General features: G+C 46.5%; 1 protein-coding gene across 1 annotated transcript in view; it reads right to left on the bottom strand.

Moving 5' to 3' along the window:
• The window catches only part of LOC139537437 (coxsackievirus and adenovirus receptor homolog), a 108,471-nt gene that overhangs the window by 11,278 nt on the left and 75,810 nt on the right, over window positions 1–21,383 (bottom strand). The window contains exon 3 of the mRNA XM_071338711.1: window positions 6,055–6,259. Within this exon, the coding sequence (XP_071194812.1) occupies window positions 6,055–6,259 (205 nt within the window). The remainder of the gene's footprint in view (window positions 1–6,054; window positions 6,260–21,383) is intronic.

Genomic DNA, 21,383 nt, shown 5'->3' with positions numbered 1-21,383 from the left:
ATACTTATGTTTCCCATTTAACTTTGTATTGATTTATTATTGTTAATAAAAAAAAGAGCGCCCTGAAGATATACTCGAGAAGAGGAACAGCTCTGCCCCAGGGGTCAATGGCTTTAGGCCTGTCAGACCCACTACCGGGCAGCAGCACTAAGCAAGTATCGACAGACACTACATCACCAGCTCTGTGGCCAACTCAGGAGAAATGCCTCTGCATTGTATTTGCTCTAGTCAGCTCAAGCCCATCTCTCCTCGGCTGGCTCAGGTAATCATTGGACATTACTGAATCAATTTATCTTCCTCCCTGTAGACCTGAGAGAGCGGCTTCGAGCCAGGCTTACTGGTGTAAATGAATGACTAGAAACTAGTTTGTTTTGGACAACTTACTGGTTAAGGCAGTTAAATATAACACCAACGAATTGTGTCACAACACCAATTTCTCAAAAGAGAGATGTTGTTAACCAGGAAAACAGAGTCCTAATCATACTTTATCCAGGCACTGGCAGTGTTTACGATAAAGTGTGCAGGGCCTTAGTAATAGTTCCTTATGTTGTTTGACCACATCAGTCAGCCCACACCACTTTTCATACAGTATGTAAATATGCTGAATGGTTGAGTGACTGGGGGAGTTTCAGAGTAAAGTTGACACAAGAACAGCCATACACTTGCCTGGCTACCCAGACTCCTTGCTTCGGCCAAACAATACGCCACACCCACGGATGTTAGTTTATTCTCCGCAATGAGTCTGGATCTGATTACCTCCCCGACGATTTCTAGAACGCAAACACATTCCAATGGTTCTGATTGAGATTAGATATCGATGGGCTGGGCCAGAGTCAGAACACACATGGGTAAAGTGGTGTTTTGAAAATTCGGCATTGGCTTTGATACTCGGAAACATGGCTCTCTCGGGATACTCTGTCGGAGTCGGTAAAGCTAGCAGGATTCTCAGTACATCGCGCAGACAGGAAAATATATCTCTCCGGGAAGCAGAAGGGCGGAGGGGGGTGTTTCATGATTAACGACTCATGGTGTAGTTCTAGGAACATACAGGAACTCAAGTGCTTTTGTTCACCCGACCTAGAATACCTCACAATTAAATGCCGACCATATTATCTCCCAAGAGAATTCTCCTCCGTCATCGCCATGGCTGTTTATATATCACCGAAACCAGAAACCTTGACTGTCCTCAAAGAACTTCACTGGACTTTATGCAAACCAGAAACCACATATCCTGAGGCTGCATTTATTGTAGCTGGGGATTTTAACAAAGCAAATCTGAGGACTAGGCTGCCGAAGTTCTATGGACATATCGATTGTCCTACTCGTGTTACTAAGACTCCTGACCATTGCTAATCAAACTTCCGGAATGCTTACAAGGCCCTCCCCCGCCCTCCTTTCGGCAAATCTGACCACGACTCCATCTTGCTCCTCCCGTCCTATAGGCAGAAACTCAAACAGGAAGTGCCCGTGCTTTGTACTATTCAATGCTGGTCTGACCAATCAGAATCCACGCTTCAGGATTGTTTTGATCACGTGGACTAGAATATGTTCCAGGTAGCTTGCGAAAATAATCTTGAATCAAACATGGATACAGTGACTGAGTGTCTAAGGAAGTGTATAATCAAATTGGTATAGGAGATGTAGTACCCTCTGTGACTATTAAAACCAACCCTAACCAGAAACCGTGGATAGATGGTAACATTTGCGAAAAACTGAAAGCGCAAACCACTGCATTTAACCATGGCAAAGCAACTGATAATATGGCAGAATATAAACAGTGTAGTTATTCACTCCGCAACGCGAAGAAACAAAGCTAAACGTCAGTATAGAGATAAAGTGGAGTCGCAATTCAACGGCTCAGATGCCAGACGTATGTGGCAGGGACTACAGACAATCACAGACTACAAAAGGAAAACCAGCCACGTCGCCGAGACCGACGTCTTGCTTCCGGACAGGCTAAACACATTCTTGGCACGCTTTGAGGATAACAGTGCCACCAACGCGGCCAGCTACAAAGGACTGTGGGCTCTCCTTCTCCGTGGCCGACGTGAGTAAGATATTTAAGCGCGTTAACCCTAGCAAGGCTGCCGGACCAGACGGCATCCCTAGCAGTGTCCTCAGAGCATGCGCAGACCAGCTGGCTGGTGTGTTTACAGGCATGTTCAATCTCTCCCTATCCCAGTCTGCTGTCATCACATGCTTCAAGACGGCCACCATTGTTCCTGTACCCAAGAAGGCAAAGGTAACTGAACACATGACTATTGCCCCATACCACTAACCTCTGTCACCATGAAGTGCTTTGAGAGACAACCTTACCTGCCAACCTAGACCCACTTCAATTTGATTATTGCCCCAATAGATGCACAGACGATGCAAACGCCATCACTCTGCACACTTCCCTATCCCATCTGGACAAGAAGAATACCTATGTAAGAATGCTGTTTATTGACATTCAATACCATAGTGCCCTCCAAGCTCATCATTAAGCTTGAGGCCCTGGGTCTGAACCCCACCCTTTGCAACTGGGTACTGGGCTTCCTGACTCGCCTCCCCCAGGTGGTGAAGGTAGGAAACCACCTCCACTCCACTGATCCTCTACACTGGGGCCCCACAAGGGTGCGTGCTCAGCCACCTCCTGTACTCCCTGTTCACCTATGACTGCGTGGCCAAGCATGCCTCAAACTCAATCATCAAGTTTGCAGATAACACAATAGTAGTAGGCTTGATTACCAATGATGACCTGACAGCCTACAGGGAGGTGGCGAGGGCTCTGGGAGTGTGGTGCCTGGAAAACAACCTCTCACTCAACGTCAACAAAACAAAGGTGATGATCGTGGACTTCAAGAAAAAGCAGAGAGTGCACCCCATTATCTACATTGACGGGACTGCAGTGGAGAAGGTGGAAAGCTTCAAGTTACTTGGCGTACACATCACTGACAAACTGAGATGGACCACCCACACAGACAGCATGGTAAAGGCACAACAGAGCCTCTTTAACCTTAGGAGGCGAAATAAGTTTAAAGTAAAACGAGTCCTATATCGACATAACCTGAAAGGCCGCTCAGCATGGAAGAAGCCACTGCTCCAAAACCGCCATGAAGAATCCAGACTACAGTTTGCAACTGCACAGATCATACTTTTTGGACAGTCTGATGAAACAAAAATAGAACTGTTTGGCCATAATGACCATTGTTATGTTTGGAGGAAAAAGGAGGAGGCTTGCAAGCCCAAGAACACCATCCCAACCGTAAAGCACGGGGGTGGCAGCATGTTGTGGGGGTGCTTTGCTGCAGGAGGGTCTGGTGCACTTCACAAAATAGATGGCATCATGAGGTAGGAAAATTATGTGGATATATTGAAGCAAAGTCTCAAGACATCAATCAGGAAGTTAAAGCTTGGTCACAAATGGGTCTTCCAAATGGACAATGACCCCAAGCATACTTCCAAAGTTGTGGAAAAATGGCTTAAGGACAACAAATTCAAGGTTTTGGAGTGGCCATCACAAAGCCCTGACCTCAATCCCATAGTAAATCTGTGGGCAGAACTGAAAAAGCGTGTGCGAGCAAGGAGACCTACAAACCTGACTCAGTTACACCAGCCAAGTCAGGAGGAATGGGCCAAAATTCACCCGACTTATTGTGGGAAGCTTGTGGAAGATCACCCAAAACGTTTGACCCAAGTTAAACAATTTAAAGGCAATGCTACCAAATACTAGTGTATGTAAACTTCTGACCCACTGGGAATGTGATAAAATAAATAAAAGCTGAAATAAATCATTCTCTCTACTATTATTCTGACATTTCACGTTCTTAAAATAAAGTGATGATCCTAACTGACCTAAGACAGGGAATTTTTACTAGGATTAAATGTCAGGAATTGTAAAAAACTGAGTTTAAATGTATTTGGCTAAGGTGTATGTAAACTTCCGACTTCAACTGTATATACAGTTGAACTGTTTCCTATACTATTCTACGGTATCTCATTCACTTAATGTTTACATACCTTACATTACTCATCTCATATGTATATACTGTTTTCTATACTATTCTACTGTATCTTAGTCCGTTCCGCTCTGACATCGCTCGTCCATATATGTATATAGTCTTAATTCATTCTTACTTAGATGTGGGTGTATTGGGTATATGTTGTGTAATTTGTTAGATATTACTTGTTAGATATTACTGCACTGTCGGAGCTAGAAGCACAAGCATTTCGCTACACCCGCAATAAGATCTGCTATTCACGTGTATGTGACCAATAAAATGTGATTTGATTAGAGATGATCCAATCGCTGATAACTTTCTTTTGTACAACACACCTCGTTTTGACGTCACCACAAATGACTTCAACGATGGCAGTCTCAGACTGAAGTACACTATATATACAAAAGTATGTGGACACCCCTTCAAGTTAGTGGATTCGGCTATTTCAGCCACATCCATTGCTGACAGGTGTAAAAATCAAACACACAGCCATGCAATCTCCATAGACAAACATTACCAGTAGAATGGCCTTACTGAAGAGCGGCCTTACTGAAGAGCTCAGTGACTTTCAATATGGTACCGTCATAGGATACCACTTTTCCAACAAGTCAGTTTGTCAAATTTCCGCCCTGCTAGAGCTAAGTTGACCAGGGCATTTTGTGTGAGTTTGTGTGGCAAGACTACTGTTATAGTGAAGTGGAAACGTCTAGAAGCAACTACGGCTCAGTGGTAGGCCACACAAACTCACAGACCGAGACCACCGAGTGCTGAAGCACAGAGCGTAAAAATCTACAGAGTTCCAAACTGCCTGTGGAAGCAACGTCGGCACAAGCAGTGTTTGTCAGGAGCTTTATGAAATGGGTTTCCATGGTCGAGCAGCCTCACACAAGCCTAAGATCACCATGCGCAATGCCAAGCGTCAGCCGGAGAGGTGTAAAGCTCACTACCATTGGACTCTGGAGCAGTGGAAACGCGTTCTCTGGAGTGACGAATCACGCTTCACCATCTGGCAGTCCGACGGACAAATCTGGGTTTGGCGGATGCCAGGAGAAAGCTACCTAGCCGAATGCATAGTGCCAACTGTAAAGTTTGGTGGAGGAGGAATAATGGTCTGGGGCTGTTTTACATGGTTTGGGCTAGGCCCCTTAGCCCGTGAAAGGAAATCTTAACGCTACAGCATACAATGACATTCTAGACAATTCTTTGCTTCCAACTTTGTGGCCCTTTTCTGTTTCAGCATGACAATGCCAACGTGCACAAAGCGAGATCCATACAAAAATGGTTTGTCGAGATTGGTGTGGAAGAACTTGACTGGCCTGCACAGAGCCCTGACCTCAACCCCATTGAACACCTTTGGGATGAATTGGAACATACTTTTGGTCATGTAGTGTAGATATCAAACAGAGCAGTGGAAGAATTCAGTTTGAGTCGTCAGGTAAGCCACACACCGCAAGTCTGTTTGCACAGGGAATTGTGTGAGTATATAGCAGCTGGATTAGTATAATCATCACTATGAATGTTCTGCTTATCTCACACCATAGTGATGACAAATCAGTCATGTACGCACTGCACATTTCACAAGACTATTGTCAATTAGCTATATTAAATTGGCAATTAGTAGGCTATTGGGCGTTTTGATGTCATCTGATAATAGGGACATAGCTCTTCCTATCAGTCTATGGATTGAATGGGACTGCAATCTATAACCCCACAAGGAAGGTTAAACATACCACCACACCAGGCGAGGTTGGTGGGAGGAGCTATATGAGGACAGGCTCAGTGTAATGGCTAGAATGGAATTAATGGAACGGAGTCAAACATGGTTTCCATATATTTGATACCGTTCCATTAATTCCATTCCAGCCATTACAATTAGCCAGTCCTCCTATAGATCCCCCCACCAGCCTCTACTGCGCCACACCATTCTAGAGAGGGGCATTACATTGAACACTTATCTAGTCAGCCACATGTACCCTTTAAAAGGGCATCGTGTTTGGAGTTTTTACTCCAATAGATAGATAAAGTAGTGGCTATTTAAGATTTAAAATGTCACCCGTGGTGTCTCACTCACCCATGACGGTCAGCAGCATCTTCCTGCTGCGGATGCCCGGGGCCTTCTTCACCTTGCACTGGTAGGTCCCAGTGTCGCTAGACTTCAGACCTGTCAAGTTGATGGAGGCGTCACCATTCTTAGGGTCAGCTGAGTTGAAGTGGGCTCGCCCCTTCACTGCAGGGTAGTAGTCCTCATAGGCCCTGTCCCCAGAGTACAGGATCACCTGAAGGAGGGAGGAGAGACACGGGAAGTAGTGGGGGAGAGACACGGGAAGGAGCGGAGGAGAGACACGGGAAGGAGGGGGGGAGAGACATGGGAAGGAGAGGGCGAGAGACATGGGAAGGAGAGGGCGAGACATGGGAAGGAGGGGGAGAGACATGGGAAGGAGAGGGCGAGACATGGGAAGGAGAGGGCGAGAGACATGGGAAGGAGAGGGCGAGACATGGGAAGGAGGGGGAGAGACATGGGAAGGAGAGGGAGAGACATGGGAAGGAGAGGGGGAGAGACATGGGAAGGAGAGGGGGAGAGACATGGGAAGGAGAGGGGGAGAGACATGGGAAGGAGAGGGGGAGAGACATGGGAAGGAGAGGGGGAGAGACATGGGAAGGAGAGGGGGAGAGACATGGGAAGGAGGGGGGAGAGACATGGGAAGGAGAGACATGGGAAGGAGGGAGGGAGAGACATGGGAAGGAGGGAGGGAGAGACACGGGAAGGAGGGAGGGGAGAGACATGGGAAGGAGGGAGGGGAGAGACACGGGAAGGAGGGAGGAGAGAGACACGGGAAGGAGGGGAGGAGAGACACGGGAAGGAGGGGAGGAGAGACACGGGAAGGAGGGGAGGAGAGACACGGGAAGGAGGGGAGGAGAGACACGGGAAGGAGGGGAGGAGAGACACGGCAAGGAGGGGGGGAGAGACACGGGAAGGAGGGGGGAGAGACACGGGAAGGAGGGAAGGAGAGACACGGGAAGGAGGGGAGGAGAGACACGGGAAGGAGGGGAGGAGAGACACGGGAAGGAGGGAGGAGAGATATGGGAAGGAGGGGGGAGAGACATGGGAAGGAAGGAGGGAGAGAGATGGGAAGGAGGGGAGGAGAGACATGGGAAGGAGGGAGCGAGAGACATGGGAAGGAGGGAGGGAGAGACATGGGAAGGAGAGGGCGAGAGACATGGGAAGGAGAGGGCGGAGACATGGGAAGGAGAGGGCGAGACATGGGAAGGAGGGGGAGAGACATGGGAAGGAGAGGGGGAGAGACATGGGAAGGAGAGGGGGAGAGACATGGGAAGGAGAGGGGGAGAGACATGGGAAGGAGAGGGGGAGAGACATGGGAAGGAGAGGGGGAGAGACATGGGAAGGAGGGGAGGAGAGACATGGGAAGGAGAGACATGGGAAGGAGGGAGGGAGAGACATGGGAAGGAGGGAGGGAGAGACATGGGAAGGAGGGAGGGAGAGACATGGGAAGGAGGGAGGGGAGAGACATGGGAAGGAGGGAGGAGAGAGACATGGGAAGGAGGGGAGGAGAGACACGGGAAGGAGGGGAGGAGAGACACGGGAAGGAGGGGAGGAGAGACACGGGAAGGAGGGGAGGAGAGACACGGGAAGGAGGGGAGGAGAGACACGGGAAGGAGGGGAGGAGAGACACGGGAAGGAGGGGGGGAGAGACACGGGAAGGAGGGGGGGAGAGACACGGGAAGGAGGGGAGGAGAGACACGGGAAGGAGGGGAGGAGAGACACGGGAAGGAGGGGAGGAGAGACACGGGAAGGAGGGGAGGAGAGACACGGGAAGGAGGGAGGAGAGATATGGGAAGGAGGGGGGAGAGACATGGGAAGGAAGGAGGGAGAGAGATGGGAAGGAGGGGAGGAGAGACATGGGAAGGAGGGAGCGAGAGACATGGGAAGGAGGGAGGGAGAGACATGGGAAGGAGAGGGCGAGAGACATGGGAAGGAGAGGGCGAGACATGGGAAGGAGAGGGCGAGACATGGGAAGGAGGGGGAGAGACATGGGAAGGAGAGGGGGAGAGACATGGGAAGGAGAGGGGGAGAGACATGGGAAGGAGAGGGGGAGAGACATGGGAAGGAGAGGGGGAGAGACATGGGAAGGAGAGGGGGAGAGACATGGGAAGGAGGGGGGGAGAGACATGGGAAGGAGGGGGGGAGAGACATGGGAAGGAGAGACATGGGAAGGAGGGAGGGAGAGACATGGGAAGGAGGGAGGGGAGAGACATGGGAAGGAGGGAGGGGAGAGACATGGGAAGGAGGGAGGGGAGAGACATGGGAAGGAGGGAGGGGAGAGACATGGGAAGGAGGGAGGGGAGAGACATGGGAAGGAGGGAGGAGAGAGACATGGGAAGGAGGGAGGAGAGAGACATGGGAAGGAGGGAGGGGAGAGACATGGGAAGGAGGGAGGGGAGAGACATGGGAAGGAGGGAGGAGAGACATGGCAAGGAGGGAGAGAGAGAAATAAATCGAGAAAGAGAATTAGTGAGGCAGCTACATGCACAAGAGTTACAACTTTCAAAAAATCAAGCCTGGAGAAATAATCCAAGCTGTTATTGAGAGTGCAAACAGGCACCCTGTCTTTGTTCACTAAAACAACCGATACTGAGGGAGAGTGAGTCAGTTTGTAACATTCTTATCTCCCTAACGACCTGCAGTGCCTGGCTCTGGCTTGTTTTTGCCCTTTCATTTCCATGCTGCTGAGCTGTGGTATGGCATGGAACAAACAAAGGCCTTCTGTGGAGTCAAATCAACACCTGCTGTGTCAACACAGACCGAGAGAGAGCTATGCCCTGGGCTCAGCAACAGCCCCCAGCGCTACCTTCCTGCACCTCCCCTACCCCCCCTTCTGTCTCTCCCCCTTCCCTCCGACACAGAGCGACGAGGAGAAGCCAGGAGATGGAGTCAAGGTGGAGCCAACGGACAACTAGCCGCACAGGAAAAGCACAGAGGCAGAGAAAACAAGGATTGGGAGGGAGGGCCAAACTAAAAATGAAAGGATTCCAATTGTAATTCTCTCACACTGCAGGCAGACAACAGGCACATCCTTCTCCATTTTCCATGGAGATGGTCAGAGACAGGAGCTCATGGTGTGTGCCGTGATCCTCATCATACACACGTACTGACAACCCAGGCTGGAGAACCCAGGCTGGAGAACCCAGGCTGGAGAACCCAGGCTGGAGAGGAGAAGAAAAAGATAGACTAACAGAACAGAGGGCAGTGGGCTGGGAGGCAGCGAAAGAAGAGAAAAACAGAGAACCAGATGGACGGCGGACTGCGAGTTGTCTAGCAAATCGGCTGGGGATCCTTGTGTAGAGCCCATGACTGCCAAGCCAAGGCTGTGTAGCTAGAATACATCTTGAACATACTGTATTAGCCACTAAACCTGTAATGCATAACACCTGGATCTAAGGAGAGACACGGAGACCTCAAACTAACACTGGGATCAGAGCATCGGCAGTAAAAACAAGATGAAAGGTGGAGGGGAGGAAATTAAATTGCCCGAGGCACTGAGGTAGAGACAGGCAACAAAGCACTCAGTCTCACACTGACACACTGACACACACACACGTACAAACTGCATGTAGGGCTGGGCAATATATTGCATTGATTAGATTCATTAGAATGTAATGTTTTCGTACAATGTTCCAAATGACTATCGCAAGAAAATACGATTTTGTTTTTATGAGTGCTGTCTTTTTGGTCTCTTCCCCTTCGCTCCTTCTGCGCTGTGTGCACTGTGCACCTTGCCAATCACACAGACACCAAGCCTCTCACCCTACCGCTCACAACAACAAAGACGAAAGATCACTTCTTCCTCTTTGACAAGCAGTTTCAACTCTCCTTCTGCATTTGAGGTTTGGCCCAATAGAAAATAAAATAAATAAAATAAAAATGGGTCATATGGACACCGAAACTCTTAGAGACCTTATTTTACTGTACTAGACGAGAACTTAACCTTTCTAACGATACCGTTTTTATGTCTCATCTCCCAACAGAGCAGACCCTAAATAAACGACCTTACCAAAACGACCCTACTAAAACGACCTTACCAAAACGACCTTACCAAAACGACCCTACTAAAACGACCTTACCAAAACGACCCTACTAAAACGACCTTACCAAACCTTACCAAAACGACCCAACCAAAACTACCCTACTAAAACGACCCCACTAAAACGACCTTACCAAAACGACCCCACTAAAACAACCTTACCAAAATGACCCAACCAAAACTACCCTACTAAAACGAGAGTAGGGTAACTGAGGAAATGGTCTATTTATGGACAGATAAAAGCTAAGTTTGGTAAGATTTAGATATGTGAATACTGGCTATCCTTAGGCAAACTAATTTTAAGAGAAATAAGTGGGCAGAATATTTTGTTGTGGTTTTTCAATAGAAACAGAAGCGTTTTGCCCCACTATCTGCAAAACACCCTCTATGGGGAAAAATCCCCCTGAAGATTAGTGTGTTAAAATACATTTATGCTTGCCCTTTTGGCATTTTATTTTAATTGACTCTTAAAAGCTAGTCTAGGTATCTTATTTTAATAAATCAAATGTCGGAACAAAATGACATTGCACTTCTCACTATTAGTGCTGAATGATTTTCTGACATTGGTTCAATTATTTGAATTTCATTTTGCTCAGTTTTTCCTGTGAGCTCGATGTACAGTTTATGTCAAGATAAATCAGATGAAGCCGTAACAGTGCGATGTAGTGGGAGTTGTAGTTTCCGACAGGCCAATATTCTACATAGTTCAGCGCATAAAATGTGGTAATTAACTACATTGACCATAACCCATTGCGCACCCACATAAACTTGTCCGGGTCTGTGCGGAGCAGACACGGAGACTGAGAGAATAGAAGCAGCAATCGAGGAGGATAGAAAGCAGTTGCTTCGCAAGCCTGAAAATACCTGATACCTGATTGATAGTTGGTATTCATAAAAGTATGCCTTATTTACTTTGAAAAACTACTAAAATAGTGATTATGTCAGACAGCATAGGCAGCAGCTCTATACAGATGAGATGACTTGGAATGAAAGTCAAATAGAATACTTTTATTAAAGTAATGTCAATAATTTATGGTCAATAAGTGATGAGCAGTAATGGACAGTCACTACCATCATGGGACTTTGATTCATTGTTTTATTCAGTGTTACAGCATTCAACTCACATAATGCATAGTGCATTTAAAGTTTTTTTTAAACAGAAAAAAACTGAAAATTTTTATATAATTGAACTGAAACGACCCCCCCCTCCCTTTTTTTATTAACTAGGCAAGTCAGTTAAGAACAAATTCTTATTTACAATGACGGCCTACACTGGCCAAACCCGGACGACGCTGGGCCAATTGTTTACTGCCCTTTGGGACTCCCAATCACAGCCGGTTGTGATACAGCCTGGATTTGAACCAGGGTGTTTGTAGTGATGCCTCTTGCACTGAGATGCAGTGCCTTAGACCGCTGCGCCACTCGGGAGCCCAATCGCTCAGCACTAGTCACTATTAATATCCTCACTATAAAATATATGTTTTTTTAATTTAGTCCTTCCTGTCCAAATCATCCTAAAGAATCTGAAAATGTATTGTGTAACTCAAAGATACTTACTTATAGATGATTTGGACATGATTTGGAATATGCTAATATAGGTACCAGTGACTTGCATCGATTGCCCTGGGGGCATTTTGCCCCAAACATACTCACTTAAAATTATACTTTATTTAAAAAAATGCTCTGACCATTTATCTTTAGGATCCCCTACTGGTATACATAAAACCGTTTATAGATGTAACTTCGTTCAATTATAGAACTTTTCCTAAAATGAGAAAATATTAGGTAAATGTACCTCAAAAATATTTTGTTGGAGTGACTTAAAAAGGTTGGGATGAGACAGATGACATGTTTTGTTGAGGAAAACTAGTGGAATCCAGGGAAAGTGAGAGAAAAACAAATTGGACAAACTGGTTTCTGTGAGAATTACAGGGGGAATTTAATCCCAAGACAATGAACAGGAAAACTAACGCTCCGTTTGTCGTACGCGGCATTGCGGTACCACGTAGGGCTACCACTAGCAGTATTTTAGCCATAGACGTGTGTGCTAGCTGTTCAGTCTCTGTTGTATAAATGTGCAATGAGCATAAAAATCCACATTCATAAGAAATTGGCAACTTGTTCTCATTCTGAGAAATAAGTACAATTTCTATTCAGGTAGGCCACTTGATTACAATATCTTAACAAGGTGAACAAGCTGTTGTTCAAACAGTTGGAGACAGACAGGAGGGTGTATTCATAACAGTTCAACTGTTCTACCTTGTTAGCAAGCAGATAAATCCAAGTTGGCTAGACTTGAAATATAAAGATTAGCTGGCTACTCACTAGCACGTGGGCTTGTGCTTGAGAGATTGTTTATGAGACCTGTGTTCATTTTCTTTAATGCCTGCTACAAGAGGTTAGTCATTATTAGTGGATGTGCATTATGCATGGCGCTGGTTAAATTTGTAACAAAAAGGGCATTTTCATAGACAGACTTGAAAGCCAGATCAGTGATTATTGGAAAAAAGCAGGTTCAACTATTTTGATAAAATAATTAAATTGTTAGTGGGTCTTATGGTTGTAGAAGGCTTCTATTTAGCCTAGGTATAATTTCACAACCCCTAAATTCATTAGATTATTCCTGACTGTTTGAAATGCAGTTTGACCTTAAATTGCACAACAAAACTTATTTTGAGAAAATTTTAAAATCAAGATAATGTGAATTGCCCATAAGTTAGATTTTTGTTTTGCCCACTCCAGTCCTAACTGCATGTAAGAATGTGGCTCAATAAAACAAATCCTATAAAAACTCCAAGAGGGCCTACATGCTGGAAATCAAAGGGCAGACATTAGGGAAAACCAAACAACTGAAATTGAAAACAAGGACACTTTCATTCCCGAGTGCTGATTCAGAACAGGTTGACCAGCATTACAGTATCCATATGGTGAGGTCAGACAAAGTCTCTGTGGACAACTTTATTTTGCACTTGTAATGGACACTTAGTCACCTTACATAGTAATGAACTATTAAAGAAAATAGTAAAAAGTGCAGAAGTGAAAATACCTCTATTATACTTGCAACAGCTGTAGCAGCAGCAGGAATAAGAGAAATGTTAGGTTATTTACATGGGGCCATTTAAAGACGATGTCATCATCATGTGTGAGGGGAGGGGCTAATTTGAGGCAAACAGAAAGTGGCGTCACCTGTGTACATTCAATTTCCCTGTCGGCCTTACTCCGGCAACAGTGTTGTTGTGTCTTTGGTAAAGACAGGCTTTTCTCCTGACATAGCCATGCCTCTATAGTCAGTTTCAGAAAAGTACCTCCACTCCAGATGTATTCTCAAGGTTAAACCTGAACCACTCCACTTGGACTTTCTTTAGTAAACAAAGCTCTAGTGCTTTCAAGGACACAACGTTTTTATCAGCACACCAGGAATTTGAAGCAGCTATATAGTGTTCTATTCTCCCAACTACTCTCAAGACTAAAGCACTATAGGCAACTACCATTCATGAATTTTTATCATGATTGTAGTCACCCTGCTTCCAGCCTATCCGTAGTGTATTCCCGTGATGAAAGCCAAATGCTAATGAACTATTTCAGTAGGCATGTAAGCAGTGCATTAGCTCTGCTTCACTGACTCCATAAAGCCTGTAGGACAATGCTATACCAACAGACCACGATTCCCAAACCTCTAAATAGAGAATCTGATGTAAGCGGTGCATTGTTTTTTGCTACTTCATGAACACAAAAATGTCAGTTTGACTGTGCAGTAAAGAGACTAATAGTAATTTGTCATAGGGGGCGGTCCGTTGAGGAAACATCTAATGAGGACGGATGTTATTAGAGGTCTGTCTGTCCTGATACTGTCAGTTGTTCTTATAGTATTACTAGGTTAACAGTGAGTATAACCCTCTATATGGTCGGGTCATCCTCCTCCTGGTCATCCTAAGCCCTCTCACCGAGAACTCCATATCAGTTATGAACTTCTAGAGCTCTCTGGGGAACAGTTAAGTGCCAACCTCCTCCTTCCCTCTTCTCCAGTCTTCCTTTTCACACTCCTCTCCCACATCACCATCTCAACCACTCCCTCTACTCCATCAGCTATCCCATCCTCGTCTCCTTTCTCCCTCTCCTCCATCTCCTCTCCTAGAAGAGTAGTTCAGTACTGCACGTCCAGTAGTCCAGCGTAGCCCTGGTCTACCAGCACTAATCCTACTGGGCATGGTCACACACACTAAGCCAGCCCTGCAGCCAGTGGACTTATTAACAGGCCACTAATTGCTAATAATACACATGACATCACCCCATCAGGGCACAAGGAGGCTGTGTGTGTATGCACCGAGTGCCGTTCTGATTGGTCAATTAATATCTACCCACTCAGAGGAAGATAGAAACTTGGTCGTGGTGAATGAAGGAATGGTCTGGTGAGATTGTGGCGGGAGACCACAAGATGATGTCTACAGCTGAATGTAGCCTAGCTAGAGAGGAGGGAGACTACAACATGATGTCTACAGCTGAATGTAGCCTAGCTAGAGAGGAGGGAGACCACAACATGATGTCTACAGCTGAATGTAGCCTAGCTAGAGAGGAGGGAGACTACAACATGATGTCTACAGCTGAATGTAGCCTAGCTAGAGAGGAGGGAGACTACAACATGATGTCTACAGCTGAATGTAGCCTAGCTAGAGAGGAGGGAGACTACAACATGATGTCTACAGCTGAATGTAGCCTAGCTAGAGAGGAGGGAGACTACAACATGATGTCTACAGCTGAATGTAGCCTAGCTAGAGAGGAGGGAGACTACAACATGATGTCTACAGCTGAATGTAGCCTAGCTAGAGAGGAGGGAGACTACAACATGATGTCTACAGCTGAATGTAGCCTAGCTAGAGAGGAGGGAGACTACAACATGATGTCTACAGCTGAATGTAGCCTAGCTAGAGAGGAGGGAGACTACAACATGATGTCTACAGCTGAATGTAGCCTAGCTAGAGAGGAGGGAGACTACAACATGATGTCTACAGCTGAATGTAGCCTAGCTAGAGAGGAGGGAGACTACAACATGATGTCTACAGCTGAATGTAGCCTAGCTAGAGAGGAGGGAGACTACAACATGATGTCTACAGCTGAATGTAGCCTAGCTAGAGAGGAGGGAGACCACAACGTGATGTCTACAGCTGAATGTAGCCTAGCTAGAGAGGAGGGAGACCACAACGTGATGTCTACAGCTGAATGTAGCCTAGCTAGAGAGGAGGGAGACCACAACGTGATGTCTACAGCTGAATGTAGCCTAGCTAGAGAGAAGGGAGACCACAACATGATGTCTACAGCTGAATGTAGCCTAGCTAGAGAGGAGGGAGACTACAACATGATGTCTACAGCTGAATGTAGCCTAGCTAGAGAGGAGGGAGACTACAACATGATGTCTACAGCTGAATGTAGCCTAGCTAGAGAGGAGGGAGACCACAACATGATGTCTACAGCTGAATGTAGCCTAGCTAGAGAGAAGGGAGACCACAACATGATGTCTACAGCTGAATGTAGCCTAGCTAGAGAGGAGGGAGACTACAACATGATGTCTACAGCTGAATGTAGCCTAGCTAGAGAGGAGGGAGACCACAACATGATGTCTACAGCTGAATGTAGCCTAGCTAGAGAGGAGGGAGACTACAACATGATGTCTACAGCTGAATGTAGCCTAGCTAGAGAGGAGGGAGACTACAACATGATGTCTACAGCTGAATGTAGCCTAGCTAGAGAGGAGGGAGACTACAACATGATGTCTACAGCTGAATGTAGCCTAGCTAGAGAGGAGGGAGACTACAACATGATGACTACAGCTGAATGTAGCCTAGCTAGAGAGGAGGGAGACTACAACATGATGTCTACAGCTGAATGTAGCCTAGCTAGAGAGGAGGGAGACTACAACATGATGTCTACAGCTGAATGTAGCCTAGCTAGAGAGGAGGGAGACTACAACATGATGTCTACAGCTGAATGTAGCCTAGCTAGAGAGGAGGGAGACCACAACGTGATGTCTACAGCTGAATGTAGCCTAGCTAGAGAGGAGGGAGACTACAACATGATGTCTACAGCTGAATGTAGCCTAGCTAGAGAGGAGGGAGACTACAACATGATGTCTACAGCTGAATGTAGCCTAGCTAGAGAGGAGGGAGACTACAAAAAATGTCTACAGCTGAATGTAGCCTAGCTAGAGAGGAGGGAGACTACAACATGATGTCTACAGCTGAATGTAGCCTAGCTAGAGAGGAGGGAGACTACAACATGATGTCTACAGCTGAATGTAGCCTAGCTAGAGAGGAGGGAGACTACAACATGATGTCTACAGCTGAATGTAGCCTAGCTAGAGAGGAGGGAGACTACAACATGATGTCTACAGCTGAATGTAGCCTAGCTAGAGAGGAGGGAGACTACAACATGATGTCTACAGCTGAATGTAGCCTAGCTAGAGAGGAGGGAGACCACAACATGATGTCTACAGCTGAATGTAGCCTAGCTAGAGAGGAGGGAGACTACAACATGATGTCTACAGCTGAATGTAGCCTAGCTAGAGAGGAGGGAGACTACAACATGATGTCTACAGCTGAATGTAGCCTAGCTAGAGAGGAGGGAGACTACAACATGATGTCTACAGCTGAATGTAGCCTAGCTAGAGAGAAGGGAGACCACAACATGATGTCTACAGCTGAATGTAGCCTAGCTAGAGAGGAGGGAGACTACAAAAAATGTCTACAGCTGAATGTAGCCTAGCTAGAGAGGAGGGAGACTACAACATGATGTCTACAGCTGAATGTAGCCTAGCTAGAGAGGAGGGAGACTACAACATGATGTCTACAGCTGAATGTAGCCTAGCTAGAGAGGAGGGAGACTACAAAAAATGTCTACAGCTGAATGTAGCCTAGCTAGAGAGGAGGGAGACCACAACATGATGTATACAGTTGAATGTAGCCTAGCTAGAGAGGAGGGAGACCACAACGTGATGTCTACAGCTGAATGTAGCCTAGCTAGAGAGGAGGGAGACCACAACGTGATGTCTACAGCTGAATGTAGCCTAGCTAGAGAGGAGGGAGACTACAACATGATGTCTACAGCTGAATGTAGCCTAGCTAGAGAGGAGGGAGACTACAACATGATGTCTACAGCTGAATGTAGCCTAGCTAGAGAGGAGGGAGACTACAAAAAATGTCTACAGCTGAATGTAGCCTAGCTAGAGAGGAGGGAGACTACAACATGATGTCTACAGCTGAATGTAGCCTAGCTAGAGAGGAGGGAGACTACAACATGATGTCTACAGCTGAATGTAGCCTAGCTAGAGAGGAGGGAGACTACAACGTGATGTCTACAGCTGAATGTAGCCTAGCTAGAGAGGAGGGAGACCACAACATGATGTCTACAGCTGAATGTAGCCTAGCTAGAGAGGAGGGAGACCACAACATGATGTCTACAGCTGAATGTAGCCTAGCTAGAGAGGAGGGAGACTACAACATGATGTCTACAGCTGAATGTAGCCTAGCTAGAGAGGAGGGAGACTACAACATGATGTCTACAGCTGAATGTAGCCTAGCTAGAGAGGAGGGAGACTACAACATGATGTCTACAGCTGAATGTAGCCTAGCTAGAGAGGAGGGAGACTACAACATGATGTCTACAGCTGAATGTAGCCTAGCTAGAGAGGAGGGAGACTACAACATGATGTCTACAGCTGAATGTAGCCTAGCTAGAGAGGAGGGAGACTACAACATGATGTCTACAGCTGAATGTAGCCTAGCTAGAGAGGAGGGAGACTACAACATGATGTCTACAGCTGAATGTAGCCTAGCTAGAGAGGAGGGAGACTACAACATGATGTCTACAGCTGAATGTAGATGAGCTAGAGAGAAGGGAGACCACAACATGATGTCTACAGCTGAATGTAGCCTAGCTAGAGAGGAGGGAGACTACAACATGATGTCTACAGCTGAATGTAGCCTAGCTAGAGAGGAGGGAGACCACAACGTGATGTCTACAGCTGAATGTAGCCTAGCTAGAGAGGAGGGAGACTACAACATGATGTCTACAGCTGAATGTAGATGAGCTAGAGAGAAGGGAGACCACAACATGATGTCTACAGCTGAATGTAGCCTAGCTAGAGAGGAGGGAGACTACAACATGATGTCTACAGCTGAATGTAGCCTAGCTAGAGAGGAGGGAGACCACAACGTGATGTCTACAGCTGAATGTAGCCTAGCTAGAGAGGAGGGAGACTACAACATGATGTCTACAGCTGAATGTAGCCTAGCTAGAGAGGAGGGAGACTACAACATGATGTCTACAGCTGAATGTAGCCTAGCTAGAGAGGAGGGAGACTACAACATGATGTCTACAGCTGAATGTAGCCTAGCTAGAGAGGAGGGAGACTACAACATGATGTCTACAGCTGAATGTAGCCTAGCTAGAGAGGAGGGAGACCACAACATGATGTCTACAGCTGAATGTAGCCTAGCTAGAGAGGAGGGAGACCACAACATGATGTCTACAGCTGAATGTAGCCTAGCTAGAGAGGAGGGAGACTACAACATGATGTCTACAGCTGAATGTAGCCTAGCTAGAGAGGAGGGAGACTACAACATGATGTCTACAGCTGAATGTAGCCTAGCTAGAGAGGAGGGAGACTACAACATGATGTCTACAGCTGAATGTAGCCTAGCTAGAGAGGAGGGAGACTACAACATGATGTCTACAGCTGAATGTAGATGAGCTAGAGAGAAGGGAGACCACAACATGATGTCTACAGCTGAATGTAGCCTAGCTAGAGAGGAGGGAGACTACAACATGATGTCTACAGCTGAATGTAGCCTAGCTAGAGAGGAGGGAGACTACAAAAAATGTCTACAGCTGAATGTAGCCTAGCTAGAGAGGAGGGAGACTACAACATGATGTCTACAGCTGAATGTAGCCTAGCTAGAGAGGAGGGAGACTACAACATGATGTCTACAGCTGAATGTAGCCTAGCTAGAGAGGAGGGAGACTACAACATGATGTCTACAGCTGAATGTAGCCTAGCTAGAGAGGAGGGAGACTACAACATGATGTCTACAGCTGAGAGGGGGAGGGCGACCACAATGAGAAAATCACCCACACAGGATTCTACAGTTACATGTATATCCACATGAGCACGCCAAACATGGGATAACAATGATGGCTCTATTATAATAAGTTTTTTTATTTTTATTTAAATCTGCCACTTCCACCCCCACCAATTAATTATTGGTGGTTCCCATTCTAAATCAATGAAGTAGGTCAAAAACAAAAACAGGGGTCTCTTGAGGCACTGCTCCCCAGTTTAGCATAGACAATAGAGGGAGAGGAGCGAGCAGGGCAGGGGCTGGAGCCTTGGCTGGGCTGGGCTGGGTGGACTGAAGTGGGAGGCAGGGATGGAGGGAGAGAGGAATGGGGTGAGGAACAGCTAAGGAAGGGCTCCTACTGACCCACTTCTAGCCCTGGCCAAAAACTGAGGCCCTGGGGGACAACGAGAGAGAGTGCGTCGAGGATGTCGTCCCCATAGTAACTGTACGTACATACCCCAACCAGAAACCATGGATTACAGTCAACATTCGCACTGAGCTAAAGGGTAGAGCTGCCGCTTTCAAGGAGCGGGACTCTAACCCGGAAGCTTATAAGAAATCCCACTATGCCCTCCGACGAAACATCAAACAGGCAAAGCATCAATACAGCACTAAGATCAAATCGTACTACACTGGCTCCAATGCTCGTCGGATGTGGCAAGGAATGCTAACTATTACAGACTACAAGGGGAAGCACAGCCGAGAGCTGCCCAGTGACACGAGCCTACCAGACGAGCTAAATAACTTCTATGCTTGCTTCGAGGCAAGTAACACTGAAACATGCCTGAGAGCATCAGCTGTTCCGGACGACTGTGTGATCACACTCTCCGCAGCCGATGTGAGTTAGGCCGCTGGGCCAGATGGATTACAAGGATGTGTACTCCAAGCATGCGCTGACCAACTGGCAAGTGTCTTCACTGACTTTTTCAACCTCTCCCTGTCTGAGTCTGTAATACCAACATGTTTCAAGCAGACCACCATAGTCCCTGTGCCCAAGAACACTAAGGTAACCTGTCTAAATGACGACCGACCCGTAGCACTCACGTCTGTAGCCATGAAAGGCTTTGTAAGGCCGGTCATGGCTCACATCAACACCGTTATCCCAGAAACACTAGACTAGAGGTCGACCGATTAATCGCATTATAAATATTCACTTACCTTTGATGATCTTCATCGGAATGCACTCCCAGGAATCCCAGTTCTGTTTTGTTCGATAAAGTCCATCATTTATGTCCAAATACCTCCTTTTTATTCGCGCGATTAGTTCACAAATCTTAGTCCAGACGAAAAGTCAAAACAGTTCCATTACAGTTCGTAGAAACATGTTAAACGATATATAGAATCAATCTTTAGGATGTTTTTTATCATAAATCTTCAATAATATTACAACCGGACAATTCCTTTGTCTTTAGAAATGAAAGGGAACGCAGCTCGCTCTCACGGCCGCGCGCGTGACTTAGGGGTCTGGCAGAATGCCATGAGCTTTGTCAAACAGCTCTTATTCGCTCCCCCTTCACAGTAGAAGCCTGAAACAAGGTTCTAAAGACTGTTAACATCTAGTGGAAGCCTTAGGAAGTGCAATCGGACCAAATTTACACTGTATCTTGGATAGGCAATTACTTTAAAATCTACAAACCTCAGATTTCCCACTTCCTGGTTGGATTTTTTCTCAGGTTTTTGCCTGCCATATGAGTTCTGTTATACTCACAGACATCATTCAAACCGTTTTAGAAACTTCCGAGTGTTTTCTATCCAGCTCTAATAATATGCATATCTTAGCTTCTGGGCCTGAGTAGCAGGCAGTTTACTCTGGGCACCTTATTCATCCAAGCTACTCAATACTGCCCTCCAGCCCAAAGAGGTTAACTACACATGGTTGTCCATGGTGCCCCCGCACATTGACTCTGTACCGGTAACCCCTGTACCCCGCTTTACTCCAGATCATCGCAGCTAGCTAGCTGCTATCCGAGTGGCTACACCTAACGGGTGGCATCACTAAGTCTAAATATTGCTGTTAAATTGCACAACCTTCAATGTTATGTCATAATTATATAAAATTCTGGCAAATTAATTATGGTCTTTGTTAGGAAGAAATGGTCTTCACATAGTTCGCAATGAGCCAGGCGGCCCAAACTGCTGCAAATACCCTGACTCTGCTTGCACGGAACGCAAGAGAGGTGACACAATTT

This window comes from Salvelinus alpinus, chromosome 13 (genome assembly GCF_045679555.1).
Source record: "Salvelinus alpinus chromosome 13, SLU_Salpinus.1, whole genome shotgun sequence".
Classification (NCBI taxonomy): domain Eukaryota; kingdom Metazoa; phylum Chordata; class Actinopteri; order Salmoniformes; family Salmonidae; genus Salvelinus; species Salvelinus alpinus.
This window is presented reverse-complemented; position numbering and strand designations above follow the sequence as displayed.